The 22,112-nt window shown below is 35.9% G+C and overlaps 1 protein-coding gene across 31 annotated transcripts in view; it reads left to right on the forward strand.

Moving 5' to 3' along the window:
* Positions 1 to 22,112, forward strand: part of HDAC9 (histone deacetylase 9) — a 1,020,499-nt gene that overhangs the window by 771,735 nt on the left and 226,652 nt on the right. For all 31 annotated transcript variants that reach the window (XM_049093664.1, XM_049093655.1, XM_049093656.1 and 28 more), the window contains one exon: positions 113 to 162. In XM_049093664.1, coding sequence (XP_048949621.1) covers positions 113 to 162 — 50 coding nt within the window. The remainder of the gene's footprint in view (positions 1 to 112; positions 163 to 22,112) is intronic.

Consider the following 22,112-nt stretch of genomic DNA (forward strand, 5'->3'; position numbering starts at 1 on the left):
GTCAAATGATAAATACTATGTGACATATTACATGTTAATAAACACTCAAATTTTAAAAATCATGATTGTATTCCCAATTGATAAATTTTTTTTATATCTTCTTAATGTGTAGGTGACACCTCTCAAAAGATTTTTTCTTCACTACCTTGTGGTGGACTTGGGGTAAGTGTGAGTTTTTTTACTGCTTTTAAATAACATAAATTGTCAAAAATATCTCCTTTGATTTATCTGTTCAGGCTGTTTCTCAGTAAAACTTATCCTAGACTTCAGGATTAGCTACATAATTTATAGGACTCAATTCCCAATGAAAATGCAGATCCCCATGCTCAAAATTTATTAAGAAATTCAAGATGGTGACACAATGAATTAATCCAAGTGTGGGACTCTTCTTACTCTAGGGTTCTGTGTGATTGCACAGATAACATGTCCATAAGCTAGTTTTGCTAGACTTATGTAGCTGAAGAAAAGGTAACGCAAGAGGTTTAACAGTTTTGCAGCAGAATTCAGTACTCAGTAGAGTCACACTGAGTATGCAAGTACATTGTATTCCTGATGAAAATAGCATAAACTTCACAAAGTGCTTTGCATTGTGGCACGTTTTGTTTGTGAACCCCTGGGGCCATTTTTGTCTTCAGTAATTAACAAAGCCTTTTTTGACCCAGGATATTTATACCACATTTCAAAGACAAATTTGTTTGAATCCACTGACATATGAAGAAAAATGTCTACATTTTTGTGGATGATTAGAACACATCCTTTAGCCTGCAATTTATTTAAAGTTAACTGTTACCAGTAACAAATTGTCATCCTATAGAACTAAGTGCTAAGTCATGTTAGGAGAGCATAATTCTAGGTCAGGTTTCAAGGACCGAGGAATTTAAGTCAATTAGGCCTCTTGGATATTGAAGGGAAAGAACTGTGGGTATCATATTTTAGGCAGTATTTTGCTATAACTGAATTCTATACAGGGAAATCCCATATATTTTAAGTTAATTCTACCATTTTGGTGATTCTAGATTTCACAAGAATAATCTTTCTATCCCTTCACCTATGATTTTGCCCTCTCTAGAAATAAGGATGACAACTACAACAGTCAATACCTGCTTGGATTTTAGTTTGCTAACACATAACTGAGGTTTATAACAGCTTTGTGAAATACTTATTGTATATATTTTTTTAATTTTATTTAATCATGAGAGACACAGAGAGAGAGAGAGAGGCAGAGACACAGGCAGAAAGAGAAGCAGACTCCATGCAGGGAGCCTGATGAGAGACTCAATCCCTGGTCTCCAGGATCACAAATTGAGCCAAAGGCAGACACTCAACCACTGAGCCACCCAGGTGCCCCTGTGAAATAGTTATTATTATTAATACCCTTTTGCAGATGAGAAACTGGAAGGCTCAGAGAAATTATATTTTCCTGAAGTCACATAGTAAAGGGTAAAAGGCTAAAAGTATGAGGTTGATGTTCATGTCTATGTATAGGAGTTCTAAAAGAGCTCATTAGGTTCTTCCATGGTTTTTATCTTCACAATCCCTAGAGCCTCACAGTACAGCAGTGTGGCTGGTATAGTGCCTATGTTTCTACCCCCACCCTCCCCCCTTGTCTCATGAATAAATAAATAAAATCTTTAAAAAAATAAAATAGGTTTCATTGGCTTTTGTACTTATTTTCTAACATCTCAAGTGCTCCTTTTAAGAGAATGACTGATTACATGCAAATGAAGCAAAGAATGAAACAAAGCTAATGGCTACTTAGAGGATACAATGATGGGGAGGAAATCAAAACTGTGAAAAGAGAGATGATCATCAAATTTCCACTCCTTTACACTTAATTCATGACCCAGAGCTGAAATGAGGACAACTCCCTAGGATCCACCTCCCAAGTCTGACTTGGGTTGTGCCTATGCAACACTTTTCCTTGAACACAAAGTACCTCTATTCAACAGCTCTAAACTCATACCACAGTAACTTCTTATTCTTTAGCTAGAACTACTCTAGTAGTAGCAAGCAGTAGCAGGAGGTAGAAGATTGGATTAATCTGACTTTAGTGCTGGAGAAGACTGGAGAGAGGTACTTGTGTTTATTAGATTGGCCTCTGGGTCTTTTAATGGTCTTCTGGTGGTGTTAATATAGGTCCAAATGAGTGTGAACATGTGTGTCCTGCATGTGTGTGCACACACAAGCTTGTCCTTGTTGCTAGTCTAGAGAACTAGTTTGATTTGGCCTTTTTTTTTTTTTCCTCCAGAAACCAAGTTGTGTTCTAAGGCATTCAGAAACCTCTTGCCCATCATATCTTGGGTTTTGATACAAGTCCTAAGAGAAACTCTGAATACTCTGGATTTGTACCAGTCAAAATTTTTACCTTTGGGATAGTTCTAGACATATTAACTATACAAAGATATCCAATATGAACTGAGAGTGGTCCAACTTCACAGCAGGGATACTCCAGAGAGCTTAGAAAACACTAAAATTGCTCTTGTTGTTAAGGCACTCTTCCAGTTCACATTATCTAAGATGGACACACTGATTTAAATTCCAAAATACTTGATGCTCCCCAATTATTAAAGTAAACTCTAGTCCTAGAATATATACCTTGCTACTAGGGGGCTTTAATATATACCTACTGAAGGCTGATAGATTGACTGGTTTTTGTGTTTTGTTTTGTTTTTTAGATTGGTTTTTGAGGAGACTATCTGGGACATTATGAAATCTGAAAATCCCTACTTCTTATTAAATTTTTACCTAAAATTGCATATGATAGTTTTTAAATTACAGTATAGATAATATATAGTATTATAGTCTTAGGTGTACAATATAGCAATTCAACAATTATAAATATGACCCAGTACTCATCATGATAAGTATATACTCTTTGCCTATGACTATTTGAGAGTAGTTAGTTAAATTGCTCAACGGGCAATTGGTACTTCAGGTGTTTTAAAGTATGTTTTCCAGAATAGCATTTTGAGCAACAATCTCAAGGGTTTTTAATTCCTTTCTGTTTGGTTCTCATTTTCTTAGTTACTATGGCATGACTCACTTTTCATTAGTGTGTGATTACACTACATGAAAATGCATCAATTGCAGAGAGTATTTTACCAAATACCAGGACTTGGTTATCATCTAATGAAATAGATAATTAAGGGATTCTGGAAATAAAAGCCAGTGTAGGACCACTTCACTCCTAAGGGTATATCACTAAAAATAGTGATCATTTTTCTGGCCATCTGACCTGCTGCTGTGTGAAGAAATCTTGAAATCATTTCTCAGCTTTATTTTTCCCTCTTCACTTGATAGGCCACAAAAAAAAAACCCACAAAAGCAAGGACGAGCAGGCTTTTATGATAATGTCGTCATCAGCTCCCAGCTTCAAACACTTCTGCGGCTTTTGAGTTGTCATTTATAACTTGGAACTGAATCGACCCATAATTCCCCTGATACACTTAGAGAAATTGATAACAGACTCTGCACTTCTTTTATGGCTTGGAGGAGGCAACTCCAATCACATCACTATTGGCAGGCAATATTATTTTTTGACATGGTTGTAAAAGTATAAAGGAGCTTATGGCATTTGTTTAGATGAGGAATGGGCTCTCAAGCTGTGCTGGGGTTTACAGGACCAGATTAGTGAGAAGCAAAGGGAATATGATGTTTGCAAACAGGATATGATTTTATATATAAGTTTGGGTTTCATGCTCTGTTCCCTGGGGAAAGCCCTGCAGACAGCAGAGAATTCCACTTTTATCCTACAACAGACAAGCTCCTGGTGCCAAAAGGCAGAAAAATAAACGTGGTCAATGGGCAGTGTCAGACCCTTAATTGGAGGAGGAGGAGCTGTGGAAGAAGCAGAACAATTCCCTAAGAGGAATGAGGAATTGCTGAGCATGGGTAGAATCTAGGCCCGCCTAACTGGTCAAAGATGTGCCAAAAATGAGGCTCTGTGAGGTTTAATCAAGGCACCTTCTCCAGCAGCAACTCAGTCAATCTGTGAACATGAAGCTGGCTTTTTATTACAAACTTTTACTCTGCCCATATTCTATCTGATTACTCCTAAATCTGACACACTGTGGAGGTTAGAGATGTCATTTTTGTGATTTGGAGTGGGGGAGATGGGGAGAAAGATTAGGTGGTTGTGGGAAGGAAATTTAAGGCTCATTTCAATTGCCCTAAGGTTTTCAGCAGACATTTCAGTTATGTACTAACTATACTCACTGTACTAGAGGCAGGGTTGGATGAAATGTCTCAAATTTTCTTTCATTCTGTCGGATTTAAAATGTAAGCTCTCCCCTCTGATTTATAAAATTTACATAGATAGATATAAATATTATATATGTACATACATTTATTGTCTGCCATTTTGTCTTTTTATTATTTTACCCATTTATTACATTACGTTGGGTCTTCCCCAGTAACAGTAAAAAAAAGGGTTCTAGTGGCAAGTCTTTTAAAGGACCTCACTGACTTTTAAAGGACCTCAGGAAATGATTTATGACCAAACCTATGGATATATAGTTAAATTCAGTGTAACAGAAATATTTGATTAATATAATTTTCTCCTATTTAGAGTTGTCTTCTTTGAAATACAATAATTTAGAAAGCATAACATATGCCATCATATGTAGAATGAAGGGCAGGCAGGAAAAATAAGACTTTTTTGCCAGTGATTAGATAAGGTGCAGGAATGCAAAGACTAATAAGGCCACTTTTCTCAGTTGCTCATAGCCTATTCATGGACTGATGTGGACAAATGTGCTAAAGGAACACAGAAGAGGGAGCTTCCAGAACAAAAAAGAAAGAAGAGCGATGTGGGGGCTATTCAAGTAGCCATAAGCTAAATAAATTTTCAAGTATAATTAGGAATGAACATACTTGTATGAGTTTGTGGGTGGGGGGTATGGGGAGGTATGTCCAGGAATCAAGTGTTTAGGCTATAATAACACACCATATTTTTAACAATTGCACTAAGCTATTGCTGATTAGTAAGGGATTTTTTTCCCTAAAGCAACAACAACAAAACCTAATGTTTATGCCAAAATTTGTATGTTTTTGAAGTTTTTATATTAAGTCAGGAACCCCCCCTTCCTTTAATTATAAGTATATGTATTATGTGCTATTCCCATCCAGTTATCCTAAGCAAGCACAATGCCTGGTGTTACATCTGCAGAAAGAGGTGGGGTAGCATCTATTTTTTCCATGCAGTAATCAGGATAATGTTGATTTTCTTTGTATTAATGCTCAGCTCAAACCTGGCTTGTAATCAGTGCTTCATTTCCTCCACTGTTGTTATCAGAGGTGCTTCACAGCCCTCTTCCCTCCAGCACAGTGAGGATCTGCTATGATTTGGATCGATCTTTTCCCCATCTCCCTATCCTATTTGGATTTACATTAATTTTAAACTGGATGCAAGTAATACTAGCAGGAACACCCCATAAGCACCTGGAAAAAGTAAAATTGATAAGCTGCTCTGATGAAATTGTTTCAGAATTTTGGTTCATGTTGTGGGTTCTACAAAAAGATCATGTTGCCCCAGATGTGGAAAATAAAGTACAAAATATTATGCAAACTAGGAAATTCCTTCTAAGTAACAAGGGAAGTTTCCAATATTGCTAATTATATATACTCAATAATAGTTGCAGGGAAGTAGATAATACTCCCCACAGAGATAAACATATATACATTACTCTATGTTTACTGCAAAATGTAAAAGTGTATATAATCTTTAAGTGTCTGATGTTTATTGCAGGGAAGAGGACAGTTAGAAATGAAAACCTTAACTTCCTCCTTAATTCAGTTAGCTGTAGCATCTCATTTGTGATTAAATTCTTTTATTGCTTTGACTTTATGGCTACGCACCACAGGATTAATTTTGAAATTCCATTTTCATTTTCTTATTTAAAGTATACATGAATATAACAAAGCTATTAAAATTCTTCTGTTGTCAACATGGGATATCTTAAAAATGCCATCATTAAAGCTTTACACATGTGTTTTTTACATTCTCAGGACTACAACACCTATAAAAACTGTATGAGCAACACTGTCAACCAAAATAATATCAATAGCAGAGAAGAAGAAAACATATCCATTTCTGGAATTTCTTGTTCTATAATTTTTCTCTGGTCTATAATTCAGTTTCTCTAAAGAAATTGAAACTTAGACTCCCCATTGCTAAAGATAAATGGATTTGATGAACATTAAGCTTTGAATTCAAGAAATTTATAGTTCTATGAAACAAAAACTCTGAGAAACTAAAACACACTTGAATAAATTTGAATATACAATCATCTACTGATTGCCACTTCTGTTAAAAAAACATAAGGCCTGAGTTTAGATGAACATTTAGAGTTGACAAAGGAAATGAGACTACTTAGAAAAAAGGAATCTTTGGTCAATTTCTGTTTTGTGCGGCTTGGAATACAGCTAAATCCTTGCCCATCTCACCTTTTCATTTTGTTGTAAAAAAACTGTATTAATATTTTCATTTGTCATATTTCTACCTTGGATAGTTCCTGATCAAGATATTCATCTCTATAACAAACTAGTAACCAATACAGAATATTGATACAATATTGTTAGATTTGTCTTTGTTAAATATTTTGATGGAAAGTTTAGTAAAGCATAATTTCTAAATTCTCATATTGTAACATTTTCTTTCAAAACCCAAGATTAAAATAAATTAGTGTACTGAATGCTTGAGCCATAGCAAGCAGTTCATGGCAGATTCCCTAGGACTTAATCATATCGAATTCCTGGGTGGTACCCACAGCTCCTGACTCCTAAGCAAGCACCATCATTATTACTGTACAATGTCTTACTTTAAGATGTAAAATTAAGGACTTGAAAGACTAAGCAATGACTTAACAACAACGCATACACTGAATCATATTTTTTAATGAAGACTATAAAATCTACTGTATTTGAGAATACTATGCATCCAAAATCATTTGGTTAATTGTTACCATAGTAACAAAATTTTTAAATTTATTTATTTTTTCATGAGAGAGAGTGAGAGAGAAAGAGATTGGCAGAAACAGGCAGAGGGAGAAGCAGGTTCCCTATGGGGAGCCTGATGTGAGACTCTACCCCAAGACCCCAGGATCACACCCTGAGCTAAAGGCAGATGCTCAACCACTGAGCCACCCAGGCGTCACTCATCCTATGCCATTTAGAAGTGTCACCATTTCGAAGAAATAAAAGACAAGGCCTGAAAGTAGTGAAATTCTTTGCTACTAGAGATTACTTTTTTCTTAACCTATTGCCTCTCCTTTAGATATGTCAACATTATTCATTCAATTATTAAATAAATAAGTATTGAGAGGTTCCTATGTGCTAAGTACGGAGCAACTCTGGCCGCATATTCTATTAAATTTTTATTTTCTTTTCAGTTCTCATTCATATCCCTTGTTATGCTTACCACTTGTACTCTGTATTAACCTTTCTCCATTTCTATTCATAAAACTTTAGTGAGAGACACCTGGGAGTCCATGGTGATATGGACTGTAAGAAAAAATATTTGACCTCTTCATTGAATAAGATCCAAAGTAATTTTTCTAATGAAATATTTGTACAGCACAGCCTTCCTTCCTTAGCTTTTTTTTGACAGAGGCATCAAATCTTCATTTTGAGAACTAGTAAGTGAGTGCACTATCCCTCATTAGCTCACTGTTCTACTAAAAGCAAGTATGAAGAAGTCAAACAGCCAATACTAATTGGCTTTAGACTTAATATACTCACAGCTCCTGGAAGCTACCATAACTTGGGGCAGAATCCATTCACTCATTTATTCAGTTGTTTACACAATAAATATTTATTGAGTGCTTATTATAAGCCAGGAACAATAAATCCAGCAATGAGAAAAACAGAAAAAAAATTCTATCCTGGTGGAACATATATTCTTGTGGAGAAGACAGATAAACAAATATGCATTAGTTCAAGTATGTGTGTGTAATGATGAATGTTATGCAGAAAAGAAAGCAAGGAGGGAAGATGGTATGGAATTTGGGGACAGAACTGATGGTTAATGAGAAATGTTACCTTTTGGAGCTAAGCATTGATAAGTAAGGGATGACCTGGGAGTCCTGGTTTCTTTGGTGACTAACTTGAAGGATAACAGGGGATGCCAGAGTAGGCTTGTCAAGATTGCTCACAGTTCTGGATCTCCACCTTCACTTCTGCCTATGAGGATATAACCATCTTAGGGTAGGGTTGTTTTATTTAGAACACAGAAAATTCCCGGCCTCTTTTTTGACTACTGGATTGAGGTGTAGTAGATTTAGTCATACCCTGATATCCTGAAATCTCTCTTAAGGTATGATGTTGGAGGTCTGGAGGAGCTTGAGATGGGGTCACAGTTATCCAATCTGTGGTTGGGAGACATCTGGGTAGCTTTAGATCTTAGTATTATATGCTTTGGGCTTCCCAGTAACTGGGAACACTATTTGGACAGCTTCCTATATAAATTGTGCAGCTGCAAATTAGATGCAATACTCTAATACCTGCCCATTTTCAAGTATATTGAAAATACCCTAACATTTACATTATATTTCTCGTGGTTTTTCATGTGCATTTTAGCTGCTTCTTTAGTAGACACTATTATATTGTGGTCTCACTTGTCTTTAGCTCATCCCTGCTGATTTATATCTGATCTGCTAGATTGAGGGTAACTGATTTATTGATCCTATTAGGTTAGTGCATGAAACGAAGTTAGATTACTTTTCTCTTTGTTCATAACCAATTGTATATTATGCTTATACAGCACAAGAATCACAAACTTTGGAGTCTGAAATCCAGGGCTATGTTTTTCTATTAACTTTCTGTTTGTGATGCTCAGAATCTTTGTTATTAAATGGACTGAATAAAAAAATTTCAGCTGTCATATAGGGCTATAGTCTAAACATCTAACTAAGTAAAATTATAACCCTTAACTTTGACTCAGAGGTTTGACTTAATGAAGGAATGATTTAATAGGTGAGATGCTCTGGCCTCTGCAGTGCCAGAGAACCCTTTAAAACATACTTATTGATTCTCACAGAATTGGACTAATACAGTCTCACATCAGAGAGTAGCTTCCAATGATACCTACCTCATGCAGCTTCCAATGATAACCTACCTTATGTCTTTTAATCCTCATAGCCTTCCCAGAAGTCTTGTCACTAAAGGTAGAACTGAGGCTTCTGACTCCATGGAAAAGGAAACAGGCTGAGAAAAGGGAGTAACGTGTTCAAGTCACACAAGTAGTAGGTGGTGAAATCAATAGTTCCTGATTCCCAAGCTTTTAACCACAGTACTATGCACATACAACTCACCATAATGTCAGCCTCATAGGATTATCAACACTCATTTCCCAAATGAAAATATTCCTATCCATAAGAATGCACAATTGTTTCTTTTGCCAAGAGCATTCTCTTTATTGTAATTCCTATGAAGTATTAAATCCATTCATTCAGACATCATTAATTTGAGGTAAAAAATTATGAACCTCTACAGAGCATTTTAATTTGAACTAGAACAGTGAAAAATCCTTGCTTTTGGACCAAAACTACTTTTGGAAAAGTTAGAGAAAATCTCATTGCACACACCTACTGAGCCAGAGTTAATTTTATTAAGCTGTCTTGGTAGGAACACGGCTCTATCGTGCACTGTCTAGTGATTACAAGGATTTGCACATTGTAAAATATCCTTTCCACAGTATGTTCATCAGATTAAATGAAGTAGTAGGGAAATACTAAGGTGTATTACTGGGCTATATCTCTAATCAATCTTGTTAGGACTGATGAGCAGATTACTGTAAATAACAACAGTAAGGACTCTTAGATTCCTTGATTGACCACATAACCTACAGGAATTCATATATTGCAAAGCCTTGAGTCTGCCAACGTCTTAAGAATCTTAGAATCTTAAAATGTAGCAATTTGCAAAAACAAATATGGTTCTGTACTTATCACTGGCACATAAATAGTAAAGGGATATTTTTCTGAAGACGAAGAGGACTAAAAATTGTACATGCAAGGTCAGTAGGGCTGCCAGAAAACAGTTGATCATACTGGAAGGGGGTTTGTGGTAGAGCATTAATGTACATGGCATGCCCCTTGTCTCTTCCAGCTGCCGCATTAATAGTTCACGCCTTCTTTCCATATGGAGTATCAGTCACAGTATTCATTCATCATATCCATGGTTTTACTTGGAATCTGAAGATCCTCCCTATAGCCACTTTATTTCTTTTTCATCTCACCATGACTAAAGAAGCTAAGGTGTGGGCATTATAACCTACAAGTGATCCCAAGAGAATGGGCTGTCATTCATGTGTTCCTCCCAGTGTTGAACAAAAGAGAGAAAGCATGTGGGTTCACCCACCCATTGTCATCATAAATCCATCCCAGCTCCATTTCAAAAGTCTCAGGATTTCAGAACATCTAACATGAAATGAATATATACATTTAAAGAACTGGCATGTTGTATCACATGGGAGAAAAGAGAACACCCTGCAGAGCTAACCAAAGAATACAGTAAAGAATACCATAGGTCCTCAGCCCAGAAATATGATGCTCAATATTAGCCTATGGAAGGAAAAAGTGACAGTCATTTAGAGTTATAGAGGGCTTTCAAGAGTTTTTGAAGTATTGCTACCTAAATAACACCAGAACTGTCCCTGACTGCTTTTATGATTTTAGGGGTTATGTACTTCTGCCAAGACCTACAGTCAGAAAAATCAGCAATGCAAACTCTTTTAACAATTACTTGGCTTATCTGAGCCTCAATTTGTTTGTTTTTTTTGTTTTTTGTTTTTGTTTGTTTGTTTTTTAGAGCATGTGCATGTGTGCATGAGTCCAGGGAGGGGTAGAAGGAGAGGGAGGGAGAGAGAATCTTGAGCAGGCTTCACAGTGAGTGCAGAGCCCAGCATGGGGCTCAGTTTTACAACCCTGAGATCATGACCTGAGCTGAAATCAAGAGTTGAACACTTAACCGACTGAGCCATCCAGGTGCCCCTTTTTGTCTTTAACAATCAGGCCTCTCTCTCATCGCATTATTGTGAGGATCAAATGTGATGATCAGTGGCAACTGTGTGTAGAGAATGGATACTACTCCAATCTGATGGGTGGCCTTAATTAGGTCTTGCTTTGCAGAAAATAAATAAACTGCTACCTTAAGTGTGTGATTTAAAAACATCTTCAAAGCTCTAATACCTTCAGGTCGCATCTGACATACAACTAATGTTTTCCCATTAGAATCATGTCACTTCAGGGGGACTAGTAAGGGGAGAGCAAAGATTGTTTTTAGAAGCCCTTGTGATGAGGCACATGGGCAGAAAAACTTGATTTAGTAATTAGAACATTTGAATTCAATTCTCCGCATTGTCACTGCTTCAAAAGTATTTCTCTAACTCTTAAAATATAGATTCTGATTCAATAGAACTGGATGGGGTCTGAGAGTCTATATTCCTTTGAACACACATGTGATGTCAATATTGCTGATCCATGGACCACACTTTGAGTGACAAGATCCTGTGTGACTACAGATGGACAAATCATTTAATTAATTCTCTCTCTCTCTAAAATGAATAAATAACTCTTAAAAAAATATTTGGAGGGATAGCTTGTCTCCTTTGGGCAAATAGTTAATAAGACATGGGAGTTTCTATGAGAAGCAGGGGTGAACCATGAAAACAGAGGTCTGGGGCACCCCAGATGTTGCTGGTTGTCAAGCCAGAGAAAGGAGACACATAATTCTAGCAAATGAAAGCTATAAATCTAGGTGTGGTGCTAACTGAAAAAGAAGTATTCTTCATGAAATTATTGATGTAATGCAGGACTTGAATAGGTAAGGGATTTTCACATTTTAGATTTTTTAGCCACAGTCAAACCCTGTCAAGAAATATATTACATAGAATTAATTTTTTTCGTTCATTGACTGATTCATATTTATTAAAGATCTATTATGTGTCAGACCCTGAAGATATAGACACCCAGAGTCCTGCACTCACAGCACTTAACAATAGCTCTCATTATATATCATTAAGGAAAGATCTATAGAACACACAATACAGAAAGTCTTTTTTAAGTTCATATCTGTATTTGATCAGCTTGCCATAAAAAGATACCACTGGCTAACATTTTTAAATAACAAAGTATTGCTTACTAGCAGCTATATAAATATAAGGTAATCCTAAACAATACCTCAATTACTCCATGAAGTCAAAATTGATGGCTTTCCAAGCTTCACAGTCATCGTGCATTTGGAACATCATATAATTAGCCTATTCTGCAAAGAAATCCAGAGAGAAAAGAAATAAACACATACAAAACAAAAACATCTACTTATAAAACCTGATTAACTTTTTAAATAATCACTCCCCCTTTCTGAGATGCTAATGCCTAGGGTAGAAAAATATGCTCCTTTATCCTATTCCTGATGGTAATGAAGATTTGGTCAACTGCATGTTTTAAAAATATATATATTTTCCCATAGTTCTAGAGACTGGAAATTAAAGTTGCAGGCAGGATTGGTTTCACCTGAGGCCTCTCTCCTTGGTTTGCAGATGGCAACTTGTTCGTGTCCTCACCTTGCTTTTTCTCTGTGTGTAAACATCACTGGTGTCTCTTCCTCTACTTACAAGGACACCAGTCACACTACCTCTTTAAAGTCACTATCTATAAATATGGTCACATTGGGGTTAGATCTTTATCATTTGAATTGGGGGGAGGCACAATTCCATCCAGAACAATATCTATATCTAGGGTTGACTTTGATTGGAATTCCAGTTCTGTGTCTTTATCAACAGAGTAACCATTCAAGTTACTTAACCTCTCTAAAGAGACTTCCTCTTTTATAAAAGTGACTAATAGTGCCTTTATTAGACTATCATGAGGAATAAATTAGGTAATGTTTCTGAAATGTTTAACACAGTGCTGGCACTTTTTTGGTGCTTCAATCTGTCTGCTACATCTTTCATTAGATACTGACCAGAGATATTTACTTTGTGCTTCCTTTGGGTAATAAATTTGACTTTATTATCTCTTTCACTGCATCTACTGACATGCTAGGCTTCTCTCTCTCTCTGAATCTTTCCTACTCCTACCTCTACTTTCACTCTTCCTGGAAAGGAAATAAGTACTGGAATCTTCAGCTCTAACCCTAAAAGTAGAGGCTTGAGGATTGAAAACCTTCTCAAATACCTCTCAATTGGTAAAAGGTAATTATCCTATTTCCTAAAACAAAAAAGAAATTTGGCTTGCAGATGCCATTATACATACTATATAGAGCTTAAAACAGAATAAGCTCTGTAGAAAAATTAAAACTAAAGTTTCTCAGAAATTAAATCAAGCTGATATGATTCCAGTGACTTAAAAATATTAGGTAATTTCTAAGTTACCAAATCAAGATACTGTCTGCAGAAATAGCTGATCCACAATGGATGATTCATTTAAATGATATACTTTACCTGATGTAATGCAAAAGTTAAAAAGTACTTAATTTCTTTCATAGTTTTAATTTTTATACAGCATGCCTAAAGTGGTACAGAATCAGTACTGTGATGAAAACCTGTTTCTTTGTTGAGTCTGGTATCTCACAGGAGGTTTCTATGGGCATCTGATCATTATTTAAGCTTAAACTCAATTATTCAGAAATGCCCCGTGGCCCAAGCAGCAGCATAGCATAGCAGCAGCTGCTTACTAAACTGCTTAATGTTGGCTGAGGAGTTTCAGTTCCCAACTTTCAGGGTGAAATATCCAAGGCATCCGTGGAAGAATCATGTACCACATTAACCATGCACAGTGCATATGAAACCTGTTCTGTTAATGGGCAAACTAGTATTATATTTAACTCTGGGAATATTTCCGAGAAGAATCAACAAGCTGCATTTAGATTTTACAGAGGAGACTGTGCCTAAAAATTCCTTTTCTTCTAAGTCATTCTCCTTCCCTTTTAAATACTTTCACATCCACTTTCAGTACAGGTAGCTTAATTTCTATCATGTGCGGCTTTTCAGAGCATTAGCTTTGTTTCGGGTGCCAATGATTGAGCTATGCTGGATGTGCTTGGAAAAGGCCGACATTCATTCAGGAAACTCCAGTTGAACTAGATCCATATGCAGCTAGAAGAAAAAGTAGCTTTCTGATTAGAAGTAGTTTTTGGCTTCCAGCATTATCACAGATGATTTTTGTTTTTGATGTGTGGCTGAATAGAAAGTAATTTTGGAACCAAAACTCTGGAATATTTTTTTCCTTAGTGAACTTTTACTGAGAGCTTACTGCTCTCACTGTCGTATTGCACTTGGTTAAGCACTTTGAATGCATTGACTAATACTAATAATAATCCTCTGAGGAAAGCTGTGTCATATCTATTTTTATTTAGAGCATGGTTAATAAACTTGCCCAGGTTTGAAAAATTTGTAAGTGGAAATGGTAGTTTTCAAGGTCTCTCACTCAAATTCTAATGTCAGCCAGATAGATAAGGTGGTATTACACTAAACATTGATAAAATCATTGCCAAAGCTACCACCAAAAGAGTTTTGGAAAAAGGTGGAGAAGTCCAAACATTGGCTCATTGAAAAGTCTGTTAAAAAAGCTTATCAGAAAACCTGACAATTTCTCCAAATTCTGGGGTTTATAAAGGCCTCCAGGTATAAACTATTACTGGAATTATTAGGCAGATTATTAGTAGTCATTTCCTCTTGGTGTACAACATACCTTGTTCAGGGTAATTTATTAATAAAACTAACACGGGGCTCCTGGGTGACTCATTTGGTTAACATCCAACTCTTGGTTTCCGCTCAGGCCATGATGTCAAGAGTGGAAAGATCTAGCCCTGTGTCAGGTTTGCACTGAACAGGGTGTCTGCTTGAGATTCTTTCTCTTCCTTGTCCTCCCTGTCTCTTTCTCCCTCACCTCCTGTGTGCGTGCTCTCTCTCTCAAATAAGTAAAATCTAAAAAAAAAGAAAAAAAAAAGAGGTCATTATTCTTAAAAAAAAAAAGATTTATCTATTTGTTTTAGAGAGAGAGCATGGGCATGTACACACATGTGCAAGTTGAGGGAGGAGCAGAGGGAGAGGGAGAGAGAAAATCTCTGGTAGACTCCCTGCTGACTGTGAGCCTGATGTGGGACTTGATCCAATGATTCTGAGATCATGACCTAAGCTGAAATCAAATGTCAGTGGCTCAACCGACTGAGCCATTTAGGAACCCCACCTAACAAACACTTCTAATTTTACCTCCAGCTTCCCTTTTTTTTCTGTCTCTTTTACCCAAATAGAGTTCTATCTGTGTACAATTTGGAAGGAAAGTCCTTTCTCTATGAAATCAATGCTCCTCAAATTATTATGTGGTAAAGGACAAGATTTTGTTTGATTACTTTTTTTTTTAATTTTTATTTATTTATGATAGTCACAGAGAGAGAGAGAGAGAGAGAGAGAGAGAGGCAGAGACACAGGCAGAGGGAGAACAGGCTCCATGCACCGGGAGCCTGATGTGGGATTCGATCCTAGGTCTCCAGGATCACGCCCTGGGCCAAAGGCAGGCGCCAAACCGCTGCGCCACCCAGGGATCCCTGATTACTTTTTATTTCTTGTCATAGAGCAATGCTTTCCATAAAATGCAATAAAAAAGAATTACTAAAAATGAGATACAAAAAACATACACAATAAAAACTCATTCTTATTGGATTGAACAGATATAAAATTATTCTAAAAAATTGCTATAGAAGTTGCTAAATGCTTCCTTTTGTTTATCTTACTGTAGACTGAGACCCTCACAGTGCCATGAACCACACTTTGAGTAGCAATATTGTAGACCAGTGTTTTTTACTGATTGAATTTAAATTTGCCATCTTGTTAGTTGTTTTATATTTACATCTGTTATTTGCTTGTTTGTTTTCTTTTTCTGCTTTCCTTTGGATTGAATATTTTTAAAAATTATATCTTTTATTTCCACTATTAACTTATTAGTTTTATATCTATATTTTTAGTAGTTTCTCTAGCATTTATACTTAATAATATATTTCAAAGTCAGCCTTCAGGTACTATTACACTACTTCATATGTAATATGAAAATCCTAAGCAGTTTATTTGTGGTCCTCTCCTTCCATTCTATGTATTTTGTTGTGATACATCAATTTTTACATGTGCCATAAACCCCTCAGTATATTTTTTAATATTTTTGCTTTAATCAGTGTTTTAAGGAAATAGAAATAAGGAAAAAGTTCTCTTTTATATGCATGTCTTCATTATTATCATTTTTAGCACTCTTCATTTCCTCTATGATTTTCTTTACCATGTTTTTTTTTTTTTTAATTTTTATTTATTTATGATAGTTACAGAGAGAGAGAGGGAGGCAGAGACACAGGTAGAGGGAGAAGCAGGCTCCATGCACCGGGAGCCCGATGTGGGATTCGATCCTGGGTCTCCAGGATCGCGCCCTGGGCCAAAGGCAGGCGCCAAACCGCTGCGCCACCCAGGGATCCCTCTTTACCATGTTTTTAAAATATTTTATTTATTTGTTCATGAGAGACACAGGGAAGAGGCAGAGACATAGGCAGAGGGAGAAGCAGGCTCTAGAGGAACTGGATCCCAGGACTCCGGGACCACGTGCTGAGCTGAAGGCAGCCACTCAACCGCTGAGCCTCCCAGGAGTCCGTCTTTGCCATTTTTTGTGACTCAAGTCTGATGGAAGAATAATACCTCAGCAGTTATTTTTCTGAACAATCTTTATTTTGCCCTTTAAAAGTATTTTTTGAAGATATTTTTGTTAGTATCGAATTCTGATTGACATTTTTTTCCTTTAAAAACTTTGAAGACATCACTCCTTTATGTTCTGGCTTAAGTAGTTTCTGCTAAGAAATCAGTCAAAATTCCTGTCATAGTTCAGTATTGTACGCAATGTATCTTTTCTCTGGCTGCCTTCAATATTTTATTTTTACTTTTTTATTTTTTAGCAGTTTGAATGTGATGCACCTAGGTGTGGTTTTGTCTGCTATTATAATTGAATTGATGGCATTTTTTTTTCTACTTATGGTCTGAATCTTTTGGATCTGTGGTTTCACTATTTTGAGAAGTTGTCAGTCATTCTGCTTTATTTTTTCTTTCCCCCTTCCAAGAATCCAGTTACACCTGCATTAGACAATTCAGTTACTTGCCTGCCTTATGACCTTAGCTTGGAACCTTTCCCCAACAGTTAACTAATTATTTATTCAGCATTTTTTAATTAGGATAGATGTGTCAGAAATATGAGGCTACATTTTTAAATGCATGTAGGCATTACTGCAATTGATAAGTTTCAAATCAATTTTAAAACATTGCTGAATTAATTATAATTTTCACCACTATGAATTTTCTCAAGTAGCAAATTTTAATAGTGCAATGAAACTTTTTGTAGTGCTGTGAATATTTATAACATTTACTTGAAATGTTAACCTGAGCATCCTTGCTTTAGTCTTATCCTTAGGCAAAGCTAGACTCCTTTATAAACATATCCCACCCCGCCCCCCCCCCCCCCCAGGAATTAGGGTTGTTATACTCTCCAAGTGTTTCACACTAAGAAATCCTTAGACTTTTATCATTTTGCCCAAGAAATCAACCCAGCTAGTTTCTCTGATATACTTTTTTCCCCCATTTCCTCCTTTAGAATTTTCAAACTTTGTGTAGAAGTAAGTTACTCTAGGGACACCTGGATGGCTCAGTGGTTGAATGTCTGCCTTTGACTAAGTGATCCTGGGGTCCTGGGATCGAGTCCAGCATTGTGCTCCCCGTGGGGAGCCAGCTTCTTCCTCTGCCTCTGTGTCTGCCTCTCTCTCTGTGTCTGTCATGAATAAATAAATAAAATCTTAAAAAAAAAGAAATAAGTTACCCTAGACAGCAAAAGTTATGCACTGATAGCCCAGGAGCCATATTTAGCACATAGATAAGTTTCTTTTAGCCTGGCTGGGGATTTTTTTTTAAAAGTGAATTCTTGGTGAAAGGGGAGGTAGGCGGGGGGTGAGGGTGACTGGGTGACAGGCACTCAGGTGGGCACTGGATGGGATGAGCACTTGGTGTTATTCTATATGTTGACAAATTGAACACCAATAAAAATAAATTTATTAAAAAATAAAATAAAAAGTGAATTCTTCTCAATATTTAAGATTGAAAAATCATACCAAGGGCCCTACCTTTCATTCACCTTGCATTACATTACATTATATTACATCTATATTAACAGTGTGACCTCTGGAGTCTTTTGAACATGTGGCTACTGCTTTAGACCTAGTTGTACCACTTCTGTATGTGAGTCTCTTTAAGCTAATTTTTTGTACCTTTTCCTGTTCATGGATCTATTTGTCTATGTAAAAGGGTCACTACGTACCCCTTAACACCAAAGAAATTCTTTATACTTTAGTTAATATTTAAAGTATTCCTGCTGCAGATCTGTTTAGGAAGGAGATTGCTATTATTATTGCTGTTTTTAAAACCATAAATTGCAAGAACAATATATATTATTCAGTGACAGAACTATTGGACAGTTAGCCTACTTAGAACTCTGATTATTTTGTGCACTGTGTGTTATCCATTTTAATGGAGTCATTCTCAGAGTAAGTAATTTTTTAAAAAAGGAAAAAACTATGAAAGACATAAGTGATTACTCTAAGGATTTTCACATACACAGAGGCTTCTGAATAAGGGGCAGGAGTAGCACTAAGGAAGCATCTTGATTTCTTGCAAAATCCTGACCATGGATTTTGGTCATTTTTATTCATGCTTCTAATTCACAGTGGAGTAAAGAAACTGTGAAAGCAATGGTGTTTGAAGTAACCCAGCTCTCAGATGCTCAGAATATTTTCAAAAGAATTGAACATTTGGAAGTGTGGGTATACTCACAAATGGCACTTAGATATCTCCACTAAACGAAATGAATCATAGCCACTCAAATGCAGCAGACTGTCCATTTACTCCCAGCCACATGTGCAGGGACAAACCCAACATTCTTATAAACAAGCATTTCTCAAGGACTTGATTTTAATAGTTAGAACTTGTCTCTTTCTTTCTTTCTTTTCTTTTTTGTATAAATGCCAATAATCACATGATGTCCTTGATCTTTTATTTTGCCACTGATATTATATAATTATCTCTTTTTTGAAATCATTAAAAGAAATTATCATCCCTTTCTTTCATGTATTAGGCAAAAATAAGTTGAGATTGAAGCAAAAGAATGGGTAGAACTGTGAAAGATTTTTCCTGGCTCTGTCACTACTATTTGTGAAACTGAAGAAACTGAAAAGGACAGAACAACCCTTTAATATAAATTTATATTAATGTTGATTTTATTCAGGATACAGAATTATTTGGATAAATTCAGGAAAAGAACAATGTTGATAAAAATCATTCTTGGTTGTATTCCAAAGAAAATGCAAGAGAGAAAACACAACTTAAAATTAACAATGAAAGTATAAAGTGATTTCCTTCCTATTTCTTCTCTCTCCTCTTCTCTGCCTGCATCCTCTGGGGTCTCTTTGCTCTTTTTGCATCTTGCATCTCTATATTTTCCTTTTAGTCTTGCCATATTCCTTAAAGGATTTCAAAACTTTCAAAATAAACATGAAGTGTTTATGTGTGGTGTATATTCAAGGCAGGTTGTCATCATGCAAAAGTGAAAATACAGTGAGCTAGGGATGGGATTAGCATATAAAGTGTTGTCGTAGCTAATATTTTTACTAGACAAGGACCACAAATTTGACTTTGAGACTTCTAGCAGCCCATGTGAAGAAGGTAGCACTGTTATTTATATGAATCTCAATGTTTCTAGGGCAGGATTTCTCAACTTTGGCATTATTGACGTTTTGGCAAGATAACTTCTCTGTACTGTCCTATTGCACTTTAAGATGTTTAGGGCATTCCTGGCTTCTACCAAACAGAGGCTAGAAGCTTACCTGCTCCTTCAGGCTTGACAACCAAAAATGTCCAGAAATTCCCAAATGGCCCCTGGGAGGTGGAAAAGGTGGTAGGGAAAACCACTCCCATTGATAACTACTGCTTTAATATAACAGCAAACAAATTAGAAAATGCCCAACTACTCCAGATACAACTTGTGGTATTTGAATTTTTTGAATATTTTATCAATTTTACATGGTAGAATTTTAATACCTTTAAAAATAAAATGTTGATATTAGGTCTTATCTGGTATATTTCACTAAGAAAATCCTTGATTTTATAAATAAACTAGATTTTTAAAAATCATTTTGTTTTTTATATAGTTTATTTCAATTTCGACTTTACTAGCATAAAAAATCAATATGGCTTAAGAGTTTATACTCTTTTTTTCTGAGTTCTCATTCCAGCTGCACTAAATTACTAGCTAAATAACCTCTCTGAATTTCATATACAGAAATGCTTAGTAAGAGGATCAGTGTCAATGGTTGGAGGAATTGTCTGAGTTTATCTGGGCAGTGAGCTTTGCATAGTGTTTGGATTTTAATAAGTATATTAATTATGACATGATAACAATGATTATTGTTGTCATTGTTATTTATAAAAAATAAAGACCAGAGTATTATAGAGTAAGGTAATATATAATAAAACTGAAAAAACCTGAAATGTCCTTATTAGGTGTCTATCACATTCTCTGTACACTTTCTGAATTACATTCTGCTATGACTCCAAGTGAATGAATTATGTTTTCACCATTCATGTTTCATAGATCAGGTTTGATTTAGCAGCCCTCCTTTTTATCTTTTATAGATACAGATGCACCATGTTCTTCTTTCAGATGTGAATAGTATTAACTAGTGGCTAAGTTTTCATAAGTAGACATGTAACTAATACTTTTAGCCCTTACTCTCTCTTCTACCTCCATGCCTCCATATAGAGAGCATGTTCCTAACTGTTTTAGAAGACTAGTATTAATAATTGCTATGTGCTTATGAATTACTGGACTTTTTTCCCCTATCTCTTGTTCTTTTTTTCTTTCCTTCCTCCTGCTCTCCCCCCTCTTTCTTTCTCTCTCTAACACCCTCATCCCCCTCCCTCGTTTCTTTCTTTTTTTCTCTCTTTCTTTCTTTTTTTCTTTTTCTTTCTTTCTTTCTCTTTCTTTCTTTCTTTCTTTCTTTCTTTCTTTCTTTCTTTCTTTCTTCTTTTCTTTCTTTTTCTTTCTTTCTTTCTTTCTTTCTTTCTTTCTTTCTTTCTTTCTTTCTTTCTTTCTTTCTTTCTTTTCTTCCTTTCCTTTCCTTTCCTTTCCTTTCCTTTCCTTTCCTTTCCTTTCCTTTCCTTTCCTTTCCTTTCCTTTCCTTTCCTCTTTCTTTCTTTCCTCTTTCTTTCTCAGATTGATGAGTCTCACTGGCCTCTGATGATTATTCTGGGGTTTTCACATTGCCAGTTGCCATGGATTCTCTGAGGTCCATAATGAAATGAAGAATGTGCCGTTCTTTGTCTTTTAACATAATTTTTACAATTGATACCAAAGTATTTTACTTCAATCACATTTTTTAAACAGAATATAAAATGTATTGCCTATTTCAGAGGTTACTTATAGCCTTCTCCATCTCTTTACACTTACTGCCCTACTAACTAGATGTGAGGCTCTGGAAATACAGGCTGGAAGGATCTTAGTACCAAGCTCTGTACTGTTTTCAGAATTGTGCTTTCTCTTCTGATGACTAAATCTTTTTTATGGGCCAAGCTTGTATAATTCTCTAACCTAGGGTATATTTCCATCCTATCTCACCACATTTGCTTGGTTCCTAACAAAGAAAGACTTTCTGGAACAGCCTCATCTAACATTTCTGAACCACAGTTTTGGACACATTAGGTCCAGACCCTTCTACATGTTTATAAGTGATTTGAACTTTTGGGGGACTATTTTCAAATTGATAAATTTTAATTCTGGCAGTAAAACAAAGCCTCTTTGGACAGTTACTCAAAAGACTACTAAAGCTGCCTTCATGTTTTGTACATTTATACAGAAATTTTTGGAAGTTAAAAGCATACTATTTTTTAGAATGCTCTGTAAGCAAAAGCTTGGTAAAAATTCCAGATGAATTCTGAGGGAGGTAGTAAGTTGTATATTGCCACATTAATTCTAAAATATAGTTATATACCACCAGCCATGTATATAGCATATCCCTTGGGACTTCTGCTCAGTATCCAGCTT

This window comes from Canis lupus, chromosome 14, assembly GCF_003254725.2.
Source record: "Canis lupus dingo isolate Sandy chromosome 14, ASM325472v2, whole genome shotgun sequence".
In the NCBI taxonomy this organism is placed as follows: Eukaryota; Metazoa; Chordata; class Mammalia; order Carnivora; family Canidae; genus Canis; species Canis lupus.